This window comes from Lactuca serriola, chromosome 9 (assembly GCF_051521515.1).
Source record: "Lactuca serriola cultivar US96UC23 chromosome 9, Lser_US96UC23_V15, whole genome shotgun sequence".
Classification (NCBI taxonomy): Eukaryota; Viridiplantae; Streptophyta; class Magnoliopsida; order Asterales; family Asteraceae; genus Lactuca; species Lactuca serriola.
Window position 1 is genome coordinate 104,031,762 of NC_136416.1, and position 22,286 is coordinate 104,054,047.

Below are 22,286 nucleotides of genomic sequence, written 5' to 3' on the forward strand. Positions count from 1 at the left end.
AGATTAGGCCCAATTTTATGAAACGTGTGAAAATTGATTAGGACGCTTTGTCTTGAATTTCTTGGTTAAATTCCTTCCTGTAATTGAATATGAATAGTCATTCATCTTTTCCGATTGTCATAAACCTTCTGCTAGATTTTGAACGTAACTATTTAGCTTAGGAATTAGGTTAAATTGAACCTTCTTCTTCTTCTTCTTCTTCTTCTTCTTCTTCTTCATGTTTAATAATCACACCATAGCTTGTCGTGCATCCATGGAAAACCTAACTCATCATTTTTTTTACGTAGGTGTGGAATACTAACAGTTAGAAATTGAGTATGTTGATGCTGATACTTTGGAGAAGCTTGAAAAACAAGGGGTTGATTGTCAACCTAAAGCTTCTACCATTCGCATTATCCAGGTATTTATTTGTTAAATATTTCCATTATTGGTAAATAAAGTTGCCCTTATAAATAATGTTTAATAATGTTGGATTATGGTTACACAATTATGATAGTGATAGTTTTCTGTCACAGGATAAGTTTCTTCAAAAAGTTCATTTTTCTAGACATGGAATTCCGCTTCCAAAGTTCGTACAGGTTTTGGATTATTAAAGACTATTTTATTAATCTTTATCTGAAAAGAAAAAAGATAATTTATATTTTTTAGTGGGATAGATAGAAGATGAAGAAAGTGCTAATTAAAAAAGCAGGTGAACAATTTGGTTATCCTCTAATGGTAAAAAGTAGAAGGTTGGCTTATGATGGAAGGGGTAATGCTGTTGCTAAAAGTGAACAAGTGTTAACTTCTGCTATAAATGGTACCTTTTTATATTTTTATAATCTTTTTGGTGTTATAATAAGATTTAGCCTTGAAAAAATTCTAATATATTTTTATCATATGTCACATTGTTAAGTCTCCTGCTAATGGGTCATGGAAGATTATGAAAGTTGGAATTGATATTGCTTCAAAGGTTGTTGCTTCATTGGAAGGTGCTGGTGTGTTTGCATTTGAGTTGTTTCTAACAGAAGATGACCAGGTTATTAATTCTTTATTCTTTTTTTTTCATTTTTATTTTTAGGTAAAATTATTGAAAATGCTAAATTATAATGTAATGTTTGAATGAATACAGATTTTATTAAATGAAGTTGCTCCTAGACCTCATAAGAGTGGACACCATACAATTGAATCTTGTTACACTTCACAATATGAGCAACATTTGAGGGCAGTTGTTGGTCTTCCTTTTGGTGATCCATCAATGAAGGCGCCAGCTGGCATCATGTATAACATTTTAGGTGAAGATGAGGTATAAGTTTTATTAAATTTTTCAATAGATGAATATTAATTTTAGAAAAGTGTATTTAATATTGTATAGGGAGAAGGAGGGGTGGGGGGTGGGGGGGGGCATCTGTTCATTGGTATGATAAACCAGGTAGGTATTTATTTTATTTAATATAAATTATAATCAGCCACTTACTAAATATTACATTTTTGGTCCCTGAGTGCAGCTGAATTTTTCTTTTTTTTTTTTCGTTATTTGAGGTTTTGGGTCTCTGTTCCAAGTAAAATGACTATATTGTTGGGATCAAAATTGCAAATATCAGCTATAATCAGGGACCAAAAGTGTTACAAGAACCTCGAATTTTGGGACCAAAACTGCAAAAATCTGCTATACTTGGGGACTAGAAATGTAATTTACTTTGTATATTATTAATCATAGAATAATTAAGATTTTTGGTCTCTGAGTATAGCTGATTTATACGATTTTGGTTCTCATTTGAGATTCTTGTAAATTATTGGTCCTTGTTCAAAAGCAAAATGACTAAATTTTGGACCCAAAAATCGTCATTTTCTTAGAATAAGGACTAAAAAATGTTACAAAACCCTCAAACAAGGACTAAAATTGCAAATAGTTTCAGGTATGTAATTTACTCTTTGTGATTATTATAGATATGCGAAAGCAAAGGAAGATGGGACACATAACGGTTGTGGGCCCATGAATGGGAATTGTGGAAGAACGGTTGAAATCATTTGTAATGTTGACCGATGTGAATGGGACAAAACGTATAGCGAAAAATGTGGAATTTTGTGTATGTAAAAAGACGTAAATACCCTCTCTCCTTATAATGTTTGATGCGGTGGCTCCACGTGTCGGAATCATAATGGGTTCTGATTCAGATCTTCCGGTGATGAAAGAAGCTGCCAAAGTTTTGAATGATTTTGATGTGTAGATGCCAAGAGGAGTTCCTATTGCAATCAACAATGCCAACAAAGTAAAATTTTGACGTGGGCATAATTGTCATTTTACAAAATGGCACAATTCCAACTAGACGCAAGAGATGCTGTATTGGAAAAAACCCAGAAGCTAGAAAAACTGAGTTGGGAAGATTACTTGAAAGCTTGAGCTATTTTCCTACTATAATAGATTTCAAAATTTTAAATTTAGGAATAATTTAACCTATTAACCTCAATCCATAAGGTGGTCATATGGGGGTTATTTTGGTCATTAAATTTGCACTCCATGTCCAATGTATGGTTGATTAATTTTGTTTGTGTTATTCCTTTTTAGGGCAAGTTGTAGGAAATAGCAACACACTTTACTTTTTTTTTTCTTTTTTTTTTTTTTTTTTTTTTTTAAATCAAACTAGGAAATATACTTATAATTTCTTACTCAAAATAGCAGTGTAGTTGTATTTCTTTATCAATAATAAAAAATATGTGATATTTTAAGTATTATGCCAATATTGAAATTGGAATCTAAGTATGTAAGCACATTACTATTTCGAAGAAAAAGTTTATTGCTTATATTGTTATTGTTAACTTAAATTAAGTGTTTAAGTTAATTAATTTGGTTAGTATTGAGCACTGATAAATAGCTATTTTGATTGTCTTGTGTAATTAAGAAATCTATTTTATAAACTGTTTAATATTGAAAAAAATAAAAAATTATTGGTAATTTACGTCCTTTTTTTTTAAGTGAAAAGTTAAATTAATGACAAAAATAAATAGAACTTGAGGGGTATAATAAATTTTCTCATTTATGTACTTTATAAAAGTGTTCATAAATTGGGATAATGTATACCAAGGTTATTCAAGTATACAAAAAGCGGTATCAGTTCGCGAAATAATAACAAAAATTTGAAAGTAATGTACAAATTATAATTTGGTTTGTAATAATGAAATAAAATCTCAAATCATTTTTCATATTATATGTATTTATGAGTTATAGTTTTAAGTTTAACATTATGTGATACGAAAAACACTAGGAACTTAATACTATAAAATCATAGCTCTAGTTTTAGCCTAAAAATGATGGATTTGTTTGATAAAACAGAATCGTTTAGTACTCGATAATTTCAACGTCTTCATGGTTAACAAAATGTAAGGTTTCTAAACAATTTACAGACTTTAGATTCGAGACTCTGTCAAACTGTCAAACACTCAAATGTGATCCATAAGTTGAGATTTTTACAACACCGAGTAAAACTAAACAAAAGAGAGAAAAAAGTTACAAACTTTTCTTGACGATATCCTTTGTAATCATTTGTAAGGTTTAATAAAAAAAGGTCAATATATTATAAGACCCGATCCAATTCCAGTTAGTTTAGTGATTTAACATGCTGATCAAGCATTAATAATTAACGTTTATGAGAACATCTTAAATGATTGTTGCAGAGAAAGTTATAGTAGACTCAAATACGAACACGCGAATATAACGATCGTTAAAATTTAAGATCATATGTAGAAGTTACGACGTTCAGAACACAAGACCTAAGTCAAACCATAAGACCTAAACAACCAACAAGTCGAGGCTGCGGTGGCCATAAATAACAACAACCTTGAACACCTTGTTAATTATTGTCCCACATAGGATGATGTGAGAAAAATCTAAAGAAACCGGTTATAAGTATCGAATGTGTACAAAACAACAAAGACTTATTTTACAACAAAAAAATTATTAAGGACTAAATGTGCACAAAAATATTAAGAACAAATATGTACAAAATAGGAAATATATTATCCTATTCAGTCAATTTTTCTGGCTTACCTGATGTAACCGGTCATTATGACTAAATGTGTCCAGTTTAACAAGTTGAATGGGTAAATGTGGACGAAAAAAAACTTAATGAACAAATATGTACAAATTAAAAAATATATTACCCTATAAAGTCATTATCCATTCTAAAAAAAACACAAAAATAGGGGCATTTTTGTAGTTTCCTACGTACTTAACAAATGATAATTGGGGGAGTTAGAGGGTGTTTGACATAGCTTTTAAAGTCACTTTTAGTTTTTCTCTTTTTTTAAAAGTCAGAAAGATGTTTGGTAAAATGAAAATGACTTTTGTAATCAACTTTTTCAATAGAGAAAATCTTGTCTTTTTAAAAAGTCACGTAAACGTGATTTTTCCAACTTTTCAACCACTTAAAACATTAAATTACCTTTATACCTCCAATTTTTGACTTTTTTTCCCCTCAAAAGCCAATCCAAACACATTTTAAAAAACAATTTTCGTAAAAAGTTCTTTTACAAAAGGACTTTTGCCCCACAAAAGCTAAGCCAAACACATCCTTAGTCTTAGGGACCATACATAAGGCTTTTTGAAAACTAGAAAGACGAGCTATGAGAAAAAATTCAAAAACGGACTAAAACTGCAAATGAATGTAAACCAAGAACCAAAAGTGTAATTTACTCTTTTACAAAATAAAGTCACGTACCTTCTTTTTACTGAATTTGAGATTAACTCTATTCCAAAATATGAGGGGGCGTTAGGTGCAATCTTCAACGAGGGAAAAGTAAGTGAGAGAAGAGTGGAAGCAAGAAAACAAAGAGATGTGTGGTGAGCAATTCTTCCCTAAACACGTGGATGGCTTCAACTGTCGTATATTGCTTGCTCTCTGTTTCGTAGTCTTCAATGGAAGAGGAAGATACCTTCGAATCTTCTCGTTTTCATTTCTGATCCTCTTTCGATTCAACTCTCTCCTTCAATACCATTCAAATATCAGATACCTATCTCTCTATGTACATATATACACGCAAACTTGATTGTTTGTAGAAAAAGAAAGAGAGAAATAAAGAAAACGATGAGCGCTTTGAATTCCCATTTCGTGCTTGTTGATCTCAACACGTCATGGCAATCAATTAACCAAATTCCAGCATCAACTTTTGCTTACCTTCAAACCTCCAAAATCCCAAGTTCCTTCTCAGCGGCATTTCGTCGAACACGTGGTGGTACTGGTAGGATCTCCTCCACGAGGTCATCATCGGTGCCACCCATTCGATCGCCGGAAGTACGCAAACCGAGAGATCGGTCATCTCTTGGAAATGGGTTTTTATCCCCTTCCTCGAATCCAACTTCGACATCTCAATCCCAAGTCGGATCGGAGCTCGATCTGTTTCTTGAATTGGTGCCCTTAAGGATGAGGAATAAGCTGTTTGAACATTCGGAGATTGGGAATATGATCGAGGTTGTGATGGATTTGGGTAGACAACCCCTTGCTAGATTCCCATCAGGAGATTGGGTTATCTCCGATGAGCCTGTCAATCTTGAAGATCTACGTCATGCAATTTCAAAGGTTAATTAACTAAATTACAAAAAGAACTCTTATTTAGTTATGCACACACTTAAGATAATTGATTTGAAGTTTAAAATAAACAAGTTAACTTTTTTTTTGTCCTATATAGAAAGATAACCAACTAAGATCCTATTGTATTATTAAATTAAGGTTGTTAATATATATTTTATATATCTTGTTTCTTTCCTTATAATAGATTGGTGAATTTTCGGATGACAACCGATCTGGCATTGATCATTCTTTACACCGAATAAGTGCAATTCGCAACCGCAAAAGGCAAATAATCGGTCTCACGTGTCGTGTGGGTCGAGCCGTTTCCGGTAGTGCAGAAATTATTCGCGATTTGATTGAAGGAGGCGGTTCCATTTTGGTTATAGGACCTCCCGGGGTTGGCAAAACAACCCTAATCAGGTATACCCTGTGTTCTCAGTCTCAGCAGCTGCAGTGTGAGAGTTTCAGTTCCAATGTGGATATATACTTTATGTCAGCCACCCAGTGGGCCACTGTCTACCTGATTTACATCTCATATGATACGCTTTGGGCAGTGTGGGCCAGGTAAAGGGTGTTGTTATTTAATTAAATATTATCTTATTTGATTTTATGTATGTAGAGAAATTGCTAGAATGTTGGCGGATGAGCGAAAGAAACGTGTGGTGATAATAGATACTTCAAATGAGATTGGAGGAGATGGTGATGTTCCTCATTCGGGTATAGGGCGTGCAAGAAGGATGCAAGTTCCAAATGTTAATATGCAACACAATGTGTGTGTTTTTCTTTTTTCTTTTTTGTTAAACTTCATCTTTTGATTTACTTTTAATTAATTAATGTGTAGGTAATTTGATTGATGCAACAATATTGTTGAATGTTTGAATAGGTGATGATTGAAGCAGTTGAAAATCACATGCCTCAAACTATTATAATTGATGAGATTGGAACAGAGCTTGAGGCTATGGCAGCAAGTACAATTGCTCAAAGAGGAGTTCAGCTTGTTGCAACTGCACATGGAGTAACGATAGAAAGCATAATCAAAAACCCTTCTCTTCAAATCCTTGTTGGTGACATTGAGGTCTTTTTATATTTTACTTCCTTCATATATTTAGTGTTTCTGATTCACTTAATTCAAAAAGAATATCTTAAATTTACAAATTTGACCTCGTAGAGTGTGACTCTTGGTGATGATGAAGCAAGGAAACGGAAAGTGCAAAAGACTATACTCGAGAGGAAAGGGCCTCCAACATTTTCATGTGCTGTTGAAATGATCTCTAGAACAGAGTGTTGTGTTCATCATCGATTGGATGCCACTGTAGATGCCATACTTGCAGGTGCTTTATACCTCTTCAATCTTTTATGTCTAACAATCCAAAGGAAAAATAGAACTTTGAGATTTGATCATACGATGTCGTTATTGAAAACAGGTAGACCTCCTTTGTATGAAATCCGTCGTATGGCGGATGAATCTGAAAGATCTAAAGATGTCTCCGATCTCCCTAAAGAAGCAACAATGGTGGAGATATCATACAAGGAAGATGTATTAGATGCGGAAGACGAACATCTTTCACCTGATTTTGAAAAATCGAGGCGCTATGAAGATAAAAAGATACGTAAACAGGAAAATTCACGTATTTCAACGCCAAAATTGAACAAATCAGATAACACCGATCGTGTTTTTGAAGACATTAAGGATGACGTCGAGTCTGATGGGGAAGAACAAGATCGTGCTTCCAATATCAGAAAACTTAACAGTAAACCACAAAGCAGGACAAAAACAAAGACCCCGGTTTATGTTTATACGTATAAGGTAACCTATTTTGCGTTTAATTTGTAGAGGAACTAATATGATATATGATTATTTTTGCTTAAAAGGTTTTATTTTTGAATGTGCCCTAGATATTGGAAGCTGACTTACAACAAGTAGCAATGGTAATGGGGCTTACAGAAGAGATTGATGTAACTGATGATATAAGTAATGCGGATGCTATTTTAGCATCAAGTTATGAAATGAAGGAGAATCCATGGATACGCAGTGTAGCAAAATTTCACCAGTTACCCGTGTTTGTTATCAAGGTGTTTATTTTGTTATGATTTTGGTTTGAGTACAAATAGAATATATATGGATTATTTAATTGTGTTATTTAGTAAAGTTTTGTTGAATCACAGTCAACTACCATGGCTCAAATGGTGAAAGCAATTCGAATGATTCTCGGGAGGGATTTATTTGGTGCAAAACTGAAACAACTGAAAAAAAACTCGGTGGATATTGAAATTGAAGATGATGTTCCAAGAAGAAAACCATCATTAGAGGAGATTGATGCCTTAGAGGTATTTTTGTTCCATTGTTATGCAATTTTTTAAGGCAATTTAATCCTTTGTTATGTTAGTATTGATAATATATATTGATTGTATTGATTATAGGAAGTTCGACTTGCTATAGAGTATATTGTGATTCCAAGTGGAGAACCTGTAGAGCTTCTACCTCGATGCTCAGAGATAATAGCTCAACAACTTGAGCTTGTAAAAAGTTATCAATTGGCTGTAGAAAACTCGGGCACTGACCTCAATCCAAGGCTGCAGATTCTTCCACAAAAGTTAAACAAGAAATCAGGGAAAAACTCCAAAACTAGTGCAGGCTTCATTGCACCTACGGGTGGTGTTGCGGGTACAAGTGTTGCTAGGCTGCCACTTTTGCCTGAATAGTGCATGCAACAAAATAGTGTCTCTAATTATATGACTTGTTTCACCAAATCATGTATAGTCATTTAAATTATGACTAAGTGTGGTGGTGGGGCCAGCTTAGGGGTTGTTGACACTTAAATTGTTTGTGTGGCTCGTAATTGGCCCCGTGTTTGTATATTATTGTTAATGTATACGATTATGATGTTGATTTGTTATTATAAATGTACAAAATTTACACATTATCTAATGCCTCTTTTTTCGACATATGGTTTTTTAGGGTTACGTTGTGCTTTATGACTTTCCACTCCACCAACAATAAATGTACAAGATTTACACATTACCTAATGCCTCTCGACATATGGTTTTTTAGGGTTACGTTATGCTTTATGACTTTCCGCTCCACCAACAAAGTCGTAAAACCATGTATTGATAGATATTACAACTGTTTGAATCAAGAGATATTAACAAAACTAATCCCTATAACGAGCTAATTAACAAAAATAACCTTTTTATTTCGGAATTTGGAAAATAATAATTTTCTCCGAATGTCGCATTGCGGACTAGTGATGTCCGTTCCGGAGGTGGTGGTGGTTGGTGAGATGGGACGTAAAATTATTCTAGAATCTGACATCGTAGATTCCAGAGTAAAGTCCAAAATGGACAGGTACTCTAGAGTGATGTTCCGAAGTTACTTGTAATCGGGTTTTAGAGTACATCGTAACATGTGTAATTCTAAGCGATATAATGCTAGATATGTCTATTTACTATCATTGCCCTTCACTACAAACATAACTTGACATCGTATATTCCATTCCAGAGTATAGTCCAGAATGTACTCAAGAGTGATGTTTTGAAGTTACATGTAATCGGTTTTTTAGAGTACTTGTTGAATGAAGGGCAATGATAGTAAATAGACATATTTTGCATTATATTGCTCAGAATTACACATGTTACGATGTAGATTTTAGCAATGACATCAACTTTTTTGGGTTGGTTAAGTTGATTCTTTAAAGTCTAGGTTACATACTAATCATTTTCCTTTGTCTTTCTAATGCCCTAGATAAAATTTAGTTGTTCGTCAGGTATTTTCTTAATATTGTAACTAGTATGCGTCCTAACACATTGAAATTGTTACTTGTTAACCATGTTCAGAAAAATAGTGTTAATTGATTCGCCGGAGAAAATCATTGTGTGACAACGGTTTTTTTTCGGAAGTAATCAAATATGTAATTTATTTCCTGTGACACTGAATCAACTTCCTTGTTACGATGGATTGTAATCGAGGGTGATCTTATATATAATGCTAAGGATGTTGATGATGGTCCAACATCTGACAGTGATGAATCCGCAATTGATCTGGAAAAATTGATGATGCAAACTTACTTCCACACAGATAACTGATTCCAGTAATTTTCAGAAATTGTTGATGTAGCACCTGGTTCTTAGTATGTATTTTTATTTAAGTGTTTTGCATTTTTGGCCTGGGAATCGGCGAGATGAAGGACCAACTTGTCGAGTAGGAGCGGGTTTGGACACGGGATTTAAGTATTGGACTCGTCGAGTCGGGTCCCAGACTCGACGAGTAGGCTCTGACTGGACAAAAACCCTAATCTGAGGGTTTGCACCCTATTTAATCATCTCTTTCAGCCACCACTCGTCCCTATTGCTCCCAGAAACCCTCCATAGCAAACCCTAAGTGTTTTGGTGCAAGATCTAAGGCTTTTGTGGTGATTTTGGTAGTTTTGTTCACAAAGAAGAAGGAAGAGCATAGAAGGATCAAGAGGAGACTGAAGGATTCGAGTTTGGTACATCATTTTCAGTCTTTGAAAGGTATAAAGTCTATACCTTGCTTGTTCAATTGTTTGATCCCTTTTCGGGGAAAGATTTAGGGCTTTTTAAGCCATATGAGGTGGCCAACCATGATTGCAAACATGGTCGGGGGTCAAGACCTCGGATCTAAGTCTTGGGAGGAGTCACAAGGCAGATTTGGGTTGTTTTTGCACTCAAGGAAGGTCCCATGCAACATAAGAGCCATTTTAGAGCCTTTTAGGCTCAAAAGTCCCATGTATGCACGTAAAGTTCGTAACTTTACGTGCTAGATCGAGCTTAGGGGCTTGGATCTATCATTTGGTCAAAGGTTGTACATCAGAAATCGAGGAAATAGGACGTGGACGTTATCGACTCGGCGAGTCCGTTCTTGGGACTCGACGAGTCCAAGGCATAAATTCCCATATCTGTTGAGGGTCAAAAGAACTCAGTTGGGTGTTAGAAGGGTTGTAGAAGGTCCGAAGGAGTGACCCAACGTATTGGACTTAGCCTTAGACCTAGAGTTCATGGGACTCGACGAGTGCTAGAACAGACTCGGCGAGTCCAAGGCAATCTCCCAACACATGAAGACGAACTCGACGAGTTGTTCATACAACTCAGCGAGTCAAGGACAAGACTTGTTCATCAGATGAAGGTGAACTCGACGAGTTGTTCATACAACTCGGCGAGTCGGATGAAGGTTTATTTGATGTTCATATAGAGGAGGAACTCGTCGAGTCGTTTCCAAACTCGACGAGTAGAGTCGTAGATACGGAGGGTAAAGGGTTAGGGACTCGACCAGTTGACGGCCCAACTCGGCGAGTCGGGTCAACTGGAAGTTGACTTTGACTTGGACTTGGTTAGGGGCAAAATAGTCATTTTACCCCAAGAGTAGATACCAGTTTTTTGACTGGGTGTTTGTGGAAATTATAGTCGAAGGATTTCTGGAGCAGGAGCAACAGTAGCAGACAGAGGTTTCCCGCACAGATTATCAGCAGCTACTCGTACGAGGTGAGTTACCTTCCAGTAGAGGTGGGTCTAAGGCACCAATGTCGGCCCACCAGTAGGAGTTGTATATTAGATGATTGTCTTTGTGATATTCATCTAGGTTTGCTACTACCTAATATGTTATGAGCTAGTATGATATGATATTAGATGCTAGTAGCAGTAGGGGAGATAGTCCCCAAGGTTACCGGTCGATAGGGCCAAAAGGGGGTGGTCATACCCAGTCATACTAGATAGAATATGGTTATGTGTTACATGTTATGTGGTAGTAGTAGAGGGGTGAAATAGTCCCCAGCATCCGGCCGAGAGGACCGAAGGGGGGCCAGCACCCAGGTATGCTAGGCAGTATCCGGTCGAGAGGACCGCTAGGGAGGCCAGCACCCAAATATGTTGGGCAGTATCCGGTCGAGAGGACCGAAGGGGAGGCCATCACCCAGGTATGCTAGGCAGCATCCGGTCAAGAGGACTGAAGGGGTAGGTCGGGCACCTTGATATGCCTGACAATATGTGTATGTTATGTGATTGTATGGTATGCGGTACGATGGGGGAACTCACTAAGCTTCATGCTTACAGTTTACAGTTTTGGTTTCAGGTACCTCTTCAGCGAAGGTGAAGGAGCTGGCGCGGTAGTGGCACATCATACACACACTCATTGTTTTTCGCACTATGGATATTCTGGGATTGTACTCTGACGTGTTACTATTTTTATGACTTGGGTTTTTAGATATGATACATTGTTTTATGAGATGATGTGATTTCACACACTACTAGAAAAACAGCCTTTTACGACGCGCAAACCACGACACTCACTAATTTAGGTTACACAAACGAGAGTGACATTAAAAAAGTGTCATCTCTTCAGAAAATTTAAGGATTTAGGTCACACATTATTGCGTGCCCTTAAATTAGTGTCATAAGAAAAAAAAAAAACACGGAGGGCGTTGTATCTTAAATGGGCGTCCTCTATAGGTGTCACTTTATAATTTTTATGAACGTGCGTACCTTAGTTACAAGCAGGAAAAGAAAAGCCAAAAAATTAGAAAAGCCCGCTACCCTTTTTGCCCTAAGCGTTTTGACGCATCTTTCATTCTCCTCTCACTGTTGTGCGCGCAACTTCTCAATCATAGATCCAAGGTTACGATTTCATCTCCATCTCTCGACTTCATCATCTCAATCAAGAAAAAAGGCTTCTAATTTCCATTCATCTGCTTCATCTCTGCTGTGATTTCACCTGCTTCATCTCAGTAGTTTCTCCATTTATCTCTTCTATTTCAGCTTTTCTCAAATTAGGGCTTGCTATTACCAGTCGTAATCTTCCTGATCATCTTCAACTTCTTGTTTAACAGTTTTCATCAATGGCGGATTACCAAATTCGTTGCTATTCGATTCACAATCATCTTTGACCATTTGACTACCCGACCCATTTTTGGAGTCTTCAGAATGGCTACACGTTGTAATGGAGTTGCAACTTGAAGCACCATTAGGAACCACCATTGATTCAGAATAATACTCGCTCATGGTTCGATAGTTTGGCAGATTGAGACGGGCACAAGGACCATACATGACTTGGGCAACTTCATCAGCTAGGGCAGCTTCAACTGCTGACCCGAAAGTTCCAAGCCATAATCGACTAACTCTATTGGGTTCTCGAATCTCAGCTACCCATTTACCCCATGTTCGTTGTTTTACAACTCGAGTTCTCAGGTCCTCCTTTACCTTTCATGCAACCTTTCTTTGATCCTTTTGCAGGAACTTTACGTGTTGGTTTAGCTTTTTCATCTAATTTATCGATCTTCTTGTTGTATTCCTTCCATTTCGCTAGAGTTCTACTACCCATTTTGGGCCTTCGTGTCTAGTTCGTGATGTTTAGGAATTTGGACTTATTCCATTGAGGGTAGCAATTTGGGGGCCATTAATCCTTCTTGATTTGGAAAAAGACAAGTTTGATGAACATGATGATGTGGGAATAGAGTGGCTTGGTAGCACTTTTGATATACTAAGTACAAATGGTGTTGATACTTCACTAAGTTATCTTTGTAGACGTGAATACACCATCGAATGTAATTGGAAGGTTTGTGTTTTCAAATCTTTCTAATTTTTGAATTCTATCTTAAATTCAACCTCATGGAGTGGTGTGTTTGTAGGTTTTTTTGTGACAATTACTTGGATGGAGGGTATCATGTACCTTTTGCACATAAAGATCTTGCATTAGGTCTTAAGCTAGATTCCTATTCCACCACAGTATGTATGTTTCACTTGACACACATTTTAATTAAAATGTTTGAGTATTAGTTAAATATATATCTCTAAATCTTGTGAATTGTAGGTATATGAGAAAGTAAGCATCTAGAGATGTGATGGAGATGAAGTGAAGGGTGAGGAAGACTTTGATAGACTTGGATCAAAATCTCTATATGCTTTCATTTATCCAAACTTCATGGTGAATAGGCAAGTTTATTGACTTTATCTTGTTTCTTTTTTTTCAACCATGGATGCTCTTTTTTTAACCTCTTTTTGTGTTCAGGTATGGGCCTTGGATGGACACAAATCTGGTTCTTCCATTGGGACCCAGGGGATGCAAAGTGATTTTTGATTATTTCCTTGATGCATCTCTTAAGGTAAATTTGAAATCAAACTGTTTCTCACATAGATAGGGTATATAATAGCTTCTATTGTGTAGGATGATGAAGCTTTTGTAACAGGGAGTTTAAAAGATAGTGAACAAGTTCAGGTACGTAGATATTGTATGTACCTTTTGGTCATCATTTAGGTATCGGATGACTAGAGTTTTTTTTATATGATTGTAGATGGAAGATGTCACGCTCTGTGAATCAGTCCAAAAAGGTTTGGAATCACCAGCTTATGGTAGTGGTAGATACGTGCCTATGGTAGAGAAGGCGCATCATTTTCACTGCCTCTTACACCAAGATCTCATCAACTGATATTATGCATTTTAAAAAAAATCTTTAATCTTATAATTTTGATTCACATTCTGTTATGGCATGTAGTTTCTATATTAGTTGTGATATATCAACTATGTGGATCGAATTAAGTAGTTCAAAAGCCTATGTTTTTTAGTGCAATATGAATAAATGAACAAGTGGAAAATTTTATATATACAAGAATCATCCCAATATGTACAAAAGTGCATCCAATTACAAAATGGCAAAAACATCAAACACCGAACATGAACCTGAAAAAAAAAACTCTACAAAGCTTCAAATTCTAAATACATACTACGGGGTCATTGAATACAGTTGTAGCCTCCGCCTCCCTCAGTATGTCCGAGTATATAACATTGCAGGAGAAGCAAGATTCACAACCTTCTCCTCCTCTAACATCTAAAACATGCAGACAATTCACCCCCGACTGGTGTCCAAATTCGCCCCGTATCAAAGTCCGGATACATGTTGCTGATTGTGACATCCCCAAAATCACGGCCAGAAAAGACCAATTTAATTTATGCTTTTAAAATAATTTCAGAGTAATCCTTTGATTAAAAGAGTTGCGAAATTTGTTCCTAAAACAAAATATGATAAAATAAGATTTACCAAAGCATTTCTTAAAGAAATGTATTTTCATTACATAATAAAACTCGGGATGTCATGTTCCGATAAACAGACCAAAAGCATAAACATTACAAAATAGACCTTACAACAGTTATATATAACAACAGGTCTATAATCCAAAAATAATCTTGACAAGTCATCCAACTTATGCTCTGGCGCCACTACCTGTAATACAAAGAAAACTGAGTGGGTCAGGTTTGGGAGCCTGGTGAGCATATAGGGTTTTCAACCCACAATAAATAATTATATTAATTCATCAACCAACAAAAACCCAATTACCCATTCCCGTTATCCTCACTTTACGTCCCTAAACACTTTTCTCAAGGGACCTAATCTAAGAATATTTCATCGGGCGACAATGATGGGTTTTGGTCCTAAGAACATCCTATGTGCTCATACAAACCCTAATGCTTGGATCTAGGTTTCTCTATTGTACATGCAAGTTATCCAAGACTATAAACCCTAATTCTAGCATTCAAGTAATCATATTAACATGAGAATAGGTTTAAGACGTTACCTTGATTGTTATGTAGCAATAACAATCCCAAATCTCCTTGTATTGACTTTAGAAAGCTTAGAGTCACAATTGTCACTCCTCTAATGGTTCACAAACACCATAAGCAAGAGGATGAAGAGGAGAGAGGATGGAGGCTACGCAAAAACGTCTACAAACCCTAGAGGAGTCTTAGCCCCGTTTTTGGTCCTTAAGGGGTCTATTTATAGTGAGGCTATTAGAGTTATCTAACAAGGAAACCCTAATTTGGATGCTTAAGCCCTAAGCAACCCATGGACCCTTTCCTTAAGGCCTTGGATGATTTCATATGGGCTTCCCCCATAGAATTCGTCCACCTTTTAATAAATTGCAATCCATGGCCCAAATTGCAATTATCTTATAAATACAATTCCAGTCCCTTAATTTTAATTAATCTCTTTTAGTCACAAAACTAATTACCAATTAATTATTGACTAATATTAATTAAACAATATGATTTCTCCTTTAATATATTATTCTCATAATATATTAATAAATCATATTTAATCCTTTCTCTTCATAATTCATCCTATCAAGTTGCTTTGGTGAAGGCAACCCAAAAGGACCATGCACCATCGGGTCAAGTACATACCAAAATAGTTTTGGAATTAGACACTAATCCAACAGACAACACATGCTTCGGGGGTTTCCCAACAATAACGCCTACAACTGGTGAGCCTGCTAGCGTTCCACACGACTGTCTAGATCCTGATCTACAATCGTAGCTTTCCAAAGCCGCTGTCAACTCTGATCCTATCATATACGCGTGTCCTTAGATAAGGGATCATATATTCCTCCATTCTAGATATCATATGAGATATGATTTCAAATCATTCTCTTTGTACTATATCTCGATTCTCGATTTATGACGACTGACTAATTGAACAAATAAAATTAGCCCTAACCCAGCCGAGCATTTACGTTTGTCATCACTAAATCATCGAGGGGCCCAAAGATATCGCTTTTATCCTACTTTGGATAAAAGGAACGGATAAACTTTGATACAATGCTTGCTTGCACTCACTCACAGAATCACACACAACAATATGTTTTATAACACCAAGTTACTAGTGCGTTTACATATTATCAATGTGCAACCGATTTGCAAGATACAACTCACACATCTCGGTTTCAAGAATATAAGATGTTATCGTCTCACCAAATCACTCGTGATACAATTCATGGAATGATCCAAGTGAGCGTGGGTTTAATCCAATGCTTAAATTCATATTCATAAGCACTCATGAACGTTGCAGCAAACATTTGCTTATGTCTAATAATCTTTTAGACAATCCACACACCAATTCACGACAGTCTTCATTCATATCTACTTCCAACATATGAACGACTGTGGCCCGTTCGAATAATTTGACTGTTCTTAACCAATTAAATTATTCAGGAAGTCAAAACATGCAAAGTGAAACACAAACATAATACTAATCCCATATGGCCTCAACCCTTTGAGCATAAATAAAACACCTTTTATTTATCACTATATCGATTACTCATTATTTGTTGTTTCGGTTAATCAACTTCTTACTTGAATTACAACACTTGTCCCATGCTCCTAGCATGCACACAATGTTTACCTATGGTTCTTACTTTGTAAAATAGATCACATTGAACACATTTCCAACCATACTCATTTCACAACTCCAAATCCTTTTTCATAGTGAGAAAATATCACATTCTTGTTACTTATAAAATATGCTAGATTCTAACATTCTATGCAATGATCCTTTCGTAATGTCACTGCACCAAAGCCACAAAGACTATTGCCAATGATATTACAAAGTCCTCTATCAGACATTGTTACAAGACAATTCCTTATATATGATGTCTCTCACTCAAAGTACATTCCTTTGAACATCCTTTTGCATAAAAGTTTCTAATCTAGACATAGATTTTCAATATTCAATTCCCAATATTGACACGCTTCCATATTTTCCATATGACAACTCATTCTTAATAGAATCTTATCTATTCGTAATGATGTCGATATGGTCCATCTAATATGGAAACATTTCCATAATTTCCATACGACAACTCATTCTTAATAGAATCTTTTTCTATTCATAATGATGTCGATATGGTCCATCCAATACCATGCTTCCAACTACTCACAAGCGACCAATCCTCGTCAAACTTTGGATTGTCCTTTGATAGTTGTTTAATTATTTTAGTCAAAACCAATTCTAGTCCCTTTTCCCTCTAGATGCGCTCGACATTTGGAAAATTTTAGAATGGTCAAACATTAAAGCATTTGCAATCGATCCTATACCCAAAGCGTATAGGATACGACGCATAATGTTTTATTAGCTATGTTCTCAAAATTCGAATTATGAAGAGGAATGCCGTAATCATAATCGAAATAATAAGAACACACTATGTACCTTTGACTAAATTTATTAACATTTCTCAACCTAATCCTTTAGATTTGAAATGAAGCATAATATTCTCTCCCTTAATTATAGCAAAACAACTTTACAACCCTTACGACTTTGCAAGGTATAACTCTTGTTTTCTATAATTAATATTGCCAACTTGCAATACTTTCCATAATAATCATACAATCATAACTTTTATGCTCCCACTATCATGATGATTACTATAAAACATAACACTTATGCTCCCACTAGCTTCGACATGTATTCATAAACATCTTAACTTTCAGAAAAACAATACCTATTGAATTTCTTAAGTCCATGTTTCTAATACTTAATGCTTTGATAATCTTTTATCAAGGTTTCTTGAACTTATACACCTTTGCCTTAGATAGTTCATATGCGTGTCTAAACAATTAAGACTAATTGACAAACCTCACAATTCAAATTATGGAAAGGGATACCGTAACCATAATCGAATTCGAGAATGCAATTTTACAATCACTATCTTCTTAAAATCTTTCTTAGTGAAAGCATTTCCTCACAATCATTTTCATGAAGGAGGAAATCTTATGACACTTAGATTTAAACGGTGTATTTGTTCCTATCCATGTGAATTTGTCAAAACCAAAGTTTACGACAAATTCAAACTCATATGGATCGAACTTTCTTAATCTTGATTTCTTGCCTTATGGTAGCACAGCTGCCCACCATGTCTTCCAAGTAGTTAAGCAGCTCACCCTTTCCTATCAATGTACCTTTCATTGATTAAGGTGCCTTGCCTTTTATGCGTTCAAAATGAGAACTCATAGGACTCACATGCATAATTAACTCAATTGGAACGGCACATAAACAAAATAATGTCAACACGATATGTTGTAAACCTCAACTCGTGTGCTAGTGATGATTGATAAGGTTTATTTGATTTGTTCTTGAAACCTTTCAAGACCATTAAGACTCCCACTGACTCCTTGACAGATAAGATTCTCTTGTCAAAACATTTCTTGACAAACAAATATTCAAGAGTTAGTGTAGCTTTTATCAAAACTCTTCATAAATTGGTCCTAGTTGGTCTTTGTCTTATCCAAGACATCACAACTTTCCACATTTGATGAATGTTACAAACCATCTTAATACTTTTCACTCAATGTCACAATCTTAACCTTAAGACTTGTTGGAACGAAGTATGATTGACTTCTTGATTTAACCATTTCTTCAATCCTTGATTCCTCTTCTTAGACATACAATTGTACCAAGACTCTCTTAGAGGATTAATTGAGATATGGTTCTTAATCATTAAGACCCATCATAAAGCATAAAAGCTACTCTCCGTTCTTCTTAGAATGGAGAAACTTTTATCTTTCTGCCTACTTGATTCTTCTTATTCGTTCTGCTATTGATTTAAACCATTTCAATCAATTCATAATTACACTTAATCTTGTAAGTATAATCATATTTACTAAACCTTTAGTAAATCATGACGAATATCATTGTTACTCTTATGGTGGACTTGATTAACACGCAACTTTGTGTGCTCGATCTCCTAGTCCTTCACTTGACACTTTGTCAATGAATTAGTATAATTTCCAAATATGAAATTTCTCATTCATCGTGCAACCAAGTTGCATGATTCCAAGTTTCTGTCGAATTGAAACTTGGGCGATGAGAAACTCTCCCTATTTGGTAAATTCTCGACTTTCCATAAATAACATAATAAGAACCAAATCCATTATTGTTAATAATAGAAACATTTTAACATCAATTTTTCATACACGCCATTGTAAGGATAATATAAATAATATAAAAATCAAAATTTATTTTATTGCGGAAAAAATTGTCCTTACAATGCAACTCATTGAAAAACTTATGCTAATACATCTTTCTTAGCAATCTAATTCTAACTCTAAGTAGTAGCTCAAGAATCTAATCTTCGAGAAATGTGATCGAAATCCATTCCTTCACGGTTAGATTCTGCTCACTTCTTCCCTTAAGCTTCCTTTCTTTTCTTCGATCCTACAAAACATCAATTGTAATCTTATCACATTATGTATTAAGAATTTAGAATAGAAGCTTAAAAGAGTTAGTTAATGGATTTTACCTATATTAGAGCCATACATTTCGACTCTCCCATCTCTTAGATCTCTTAGGTAAATGGGGCAGCTTCGTCTCCAATGCCCTTTCTCTTGGCAATAAAAGCAAATTGACTCTTTTGGAACATGGCATGGAACTTGTTTAGACATTGCCTTTCTCTTATGATCAAACCTTTCGATCATAGCATGTCTTTTGTTGCCATCGTCTATATCCATAGAGGTCTTGAAGGCAGATTCACCAATCAACTCTGCTTTTCTATTGCGCCAAATCATTGCTGATTCAGCAGCAATAAGCATATATGTGAGATCTATGAGGGCCACATCGCGGTTCATCATATAGTACTCTCTTACGAACTCACTATATGAGTTAGGAAGTGACTGAAGAACCCAATCAACAGCCATTTCCTCACAAACAACGGATCCCAACATTCTTAACCTATCAATGTGTGACTTCATCCCTAGGACGTGTGCACACACCGGCTTTCCTTCTTTATGTTTACTTGCCAAAAGGGCTTGAGTGATCTTGAACTTTTCAAGCCTTCGAACTTGTGGGTTAGGGAGAATAATTGGAGAAGGAGGAGGAAGTGAAGTATGATCTCTTGTTCCTCGATCGAATCGTGGAATATCATCTTCATGTGGAATGCTTGTTCCACGGGATTTGAGAAGACCATAGTTGTCGAACTTTGACATCTACAAAACGGGAGAAAACGAATTCAAGTTAGTTTATTGATTGAGTCCTTAGTAAATCACCCAAATGAGATACTAAGGCTAGGACCCAACACAATATTCTACAACTCGGGAGAGGGATGCCGTAACCCTAATTGCAGAACATTTGAAGGTAAGTGAATGACGATTCACTAATTTCCACCACGAAAAAAATTTAAGTTTTAAATCTATGAAAACTCCTAGATCCTTTGAGATTCATTGAACATTTCAATGACATGTTTAAATCTCGATATGCCCCTCTAGTTTGTGACTGGGATGCCGAGGATCACAAAGCGGGTGTGAATAACCATGCAAACTTACATGGTGCCCTCACATGTTACAGTCACCTATTCGATGTGCCGGTAAACCACACACGCTCCACCGAAATATGACAAACATTGAGTCACCCTTTGCTACCTTTGCTTAGAACCATTTAGTGTGCCGGTAAACCACACACGCTCCACTAACGTCTTCGCAAGGGCACAAAGTGTAATTTCATGGAATTGCATCAATTCATTTTTGCCTAAGTAACTAAGATTGGGAATTTGAAAAACATTTAGTTACTTTAGTAATTCATTATACTTATAATGGAAGGTTTCGTCCTATCCTACCCGTTCGGCTAACGACCCTCCACTAGTCAAGAGTGCGGTGGGTAAGAGTGGATACCCATTCAATCGCCATTTTATAGGCAATTTCCTTAAACACCCCTTATAGACCAGCTTCGTGAATGAGGCCTACTAACGGTAAGACTGACTTTTACTCATACATATATATATAATGTTAGACTTTTAATGTTATATATAGTATAGTGTATATTTTACACTTTTAAAATACTAGGTGGTCAAATTTAATAATTATACCTTTAATTCAATTAAATTGTAAACCAAAACTTTTATGGATTTATTAAACCTCTTTTAATTATACACCTTAATTAATTAATAAAACCATAAGGGTCTGATTTGAACTTTTTCAAAACAATACTAGGGTTTTAGAATTTAACATTCCTAATTAAACTTTTAATCAACTTTTAAATTCCAAAACTTGAGGGCAAGTTTTGAAACATTTCAAAACATTAGGGTTTAGAATTTAAATATACATCAAAATTAAACAATTAATCAAAATTTAAATTCCAAAACTTGAGGGCAAGTTTTGAAACCTTTTTTTTCAAAACATTAGGGTTTCAACTATTTAAATTTCAAAACAACAAAACTTTTGAGGTCAAATTTAAACTATAAAACCTAAAGGGGACAATGTGAAACTTTTCATAACACAAGGATCAAATAACAAATAATCTTAATTAACAATTAATCACATAATTATCCATATTTGATTTATTTAATGATTTCTTGCAAAACAATTTACCAATTTAATCAAAATAATTAATCAATTATCACATGAGGAAACAAATATTTTATTAATAGATAAATATCTTCAATTAGATCAAGAATATAGTCAAATATATCATAAAATCGGATTTATATTGATCTAATATGATAAGGCAACTATCCTTAAGCAAAAACAGCAAGAAATCCTGGTTTTCCCTCTCACTGACCAACCGACTCGTCGAGTCAGGCATGGACTCGTCGAGCTCAGCATGAACTCGGCGAGTTCATCTAAAAAACTCGGCGAGTTCAGCCCCCAGAAACACAAAAATCGATTTTTTTTTCAATATACAAAGCATCAACACAATAGAAACCAATCTAGGCTCTGATACCACTGATGGGTTTTGGTCCTAAGAACATCCTATGTGCTCATACAAACCCTAATGCTTGGATCTAGGTTTCTCTATTGTACATGCAAGTTATCCAAGACTATAAACCCTAATTCTAGCATTCAAGTAATCATATTAACATGAGAATAGGTTTAAGATGTTACCTTGATTGTTATGTAGCAATAACAATTCCAAATCTCCTTGTATTGACTTTAGAAAGCTTAGAGTCACAATTGTCACTCCTCTAATGGTTCAC

At 35.4% G+C, this 22,286-nt stretch overlaps 2 protein-coding genes and 2 pseudogenes across 2 annotated transcripts; 3 read left to right on the plus strand and 1 right to left on the minus strand.

Moving 5' to 3' along the window:
• Positions 1 to 14: 14 nt before the first annotated feature.
• LOC145072947 (phosphoribosylaminoimidazole carboxylase, chloroplastic-like) lies at positions 15 to 2,712 on the plus strand. Its single transcript, XM_079019462.1, has 5 exons — positions 15 to 400; positions 516 to 799; positions 896 to 1,018; positions 1,112 to 1,285; positions 1,930 to 2,712. Exons 2-5 carry the CDS (start codon positions 797 to 799, stop codon positions 1,960 to 1,962), a joined length of 333 nt encoding a protein of 110 aa, XP_078875588.1. The 5' UTR covers positions 15 to 400; positions 516 to 796; the 3' UTR covers positions 1,963 to 2,712.
• A 2,123-nt stretch (positions 2,713 to 4,835) lies between these two features.
• SPD1 (P-loop containing nucleoside triphosphate hydrolases superfamily protein) lies at positions 4,836 to 8,470 on the plus strand. The gene is made up of 9 exons (XM_079018539.1): positions 4,836 to 5,555; positions 5,752 to 5,966; positions 6,166 to 6,316; positions 6,430 to 6,621; positions 6,715 to 6,877; positions 6,971 to 7,353; positions 7,443 to 7,619; positions 7,713 to 7,874; positions 7,968 to 8,470. Exons 1-9 carry the CDS (start codon positions 5,064 to 5,066, stop codon positions 8,247 to 8,249), a joined length of 2,217 nt encoding a protein of 738 aa, XP_078874665.1. The 5' UTR covers positions 4,836 to 5,063; the 3' UTR covers positions 8,250 to 8,470.
• Positions 8,471 to 12,338: 3,868 nt separating this feature from the next.
• LOC145076002 (putative dehydration-responsive element-binding protein 2H pseudogene) lies at positions 12,339 to 12,896 on the minus strand (annotated as a pseudogene).
• Positions 12,897 to 12,912: 16 nt separating this feature from the next.
• Positions 12,913 to 13,981, plus strand: LOC145076004 (choline monooxygenase, chloroplastic-like; annotated as a pseudogene).
• Positions 13,982 to 22,286: the final 8,305 nt, after the last annotated feature.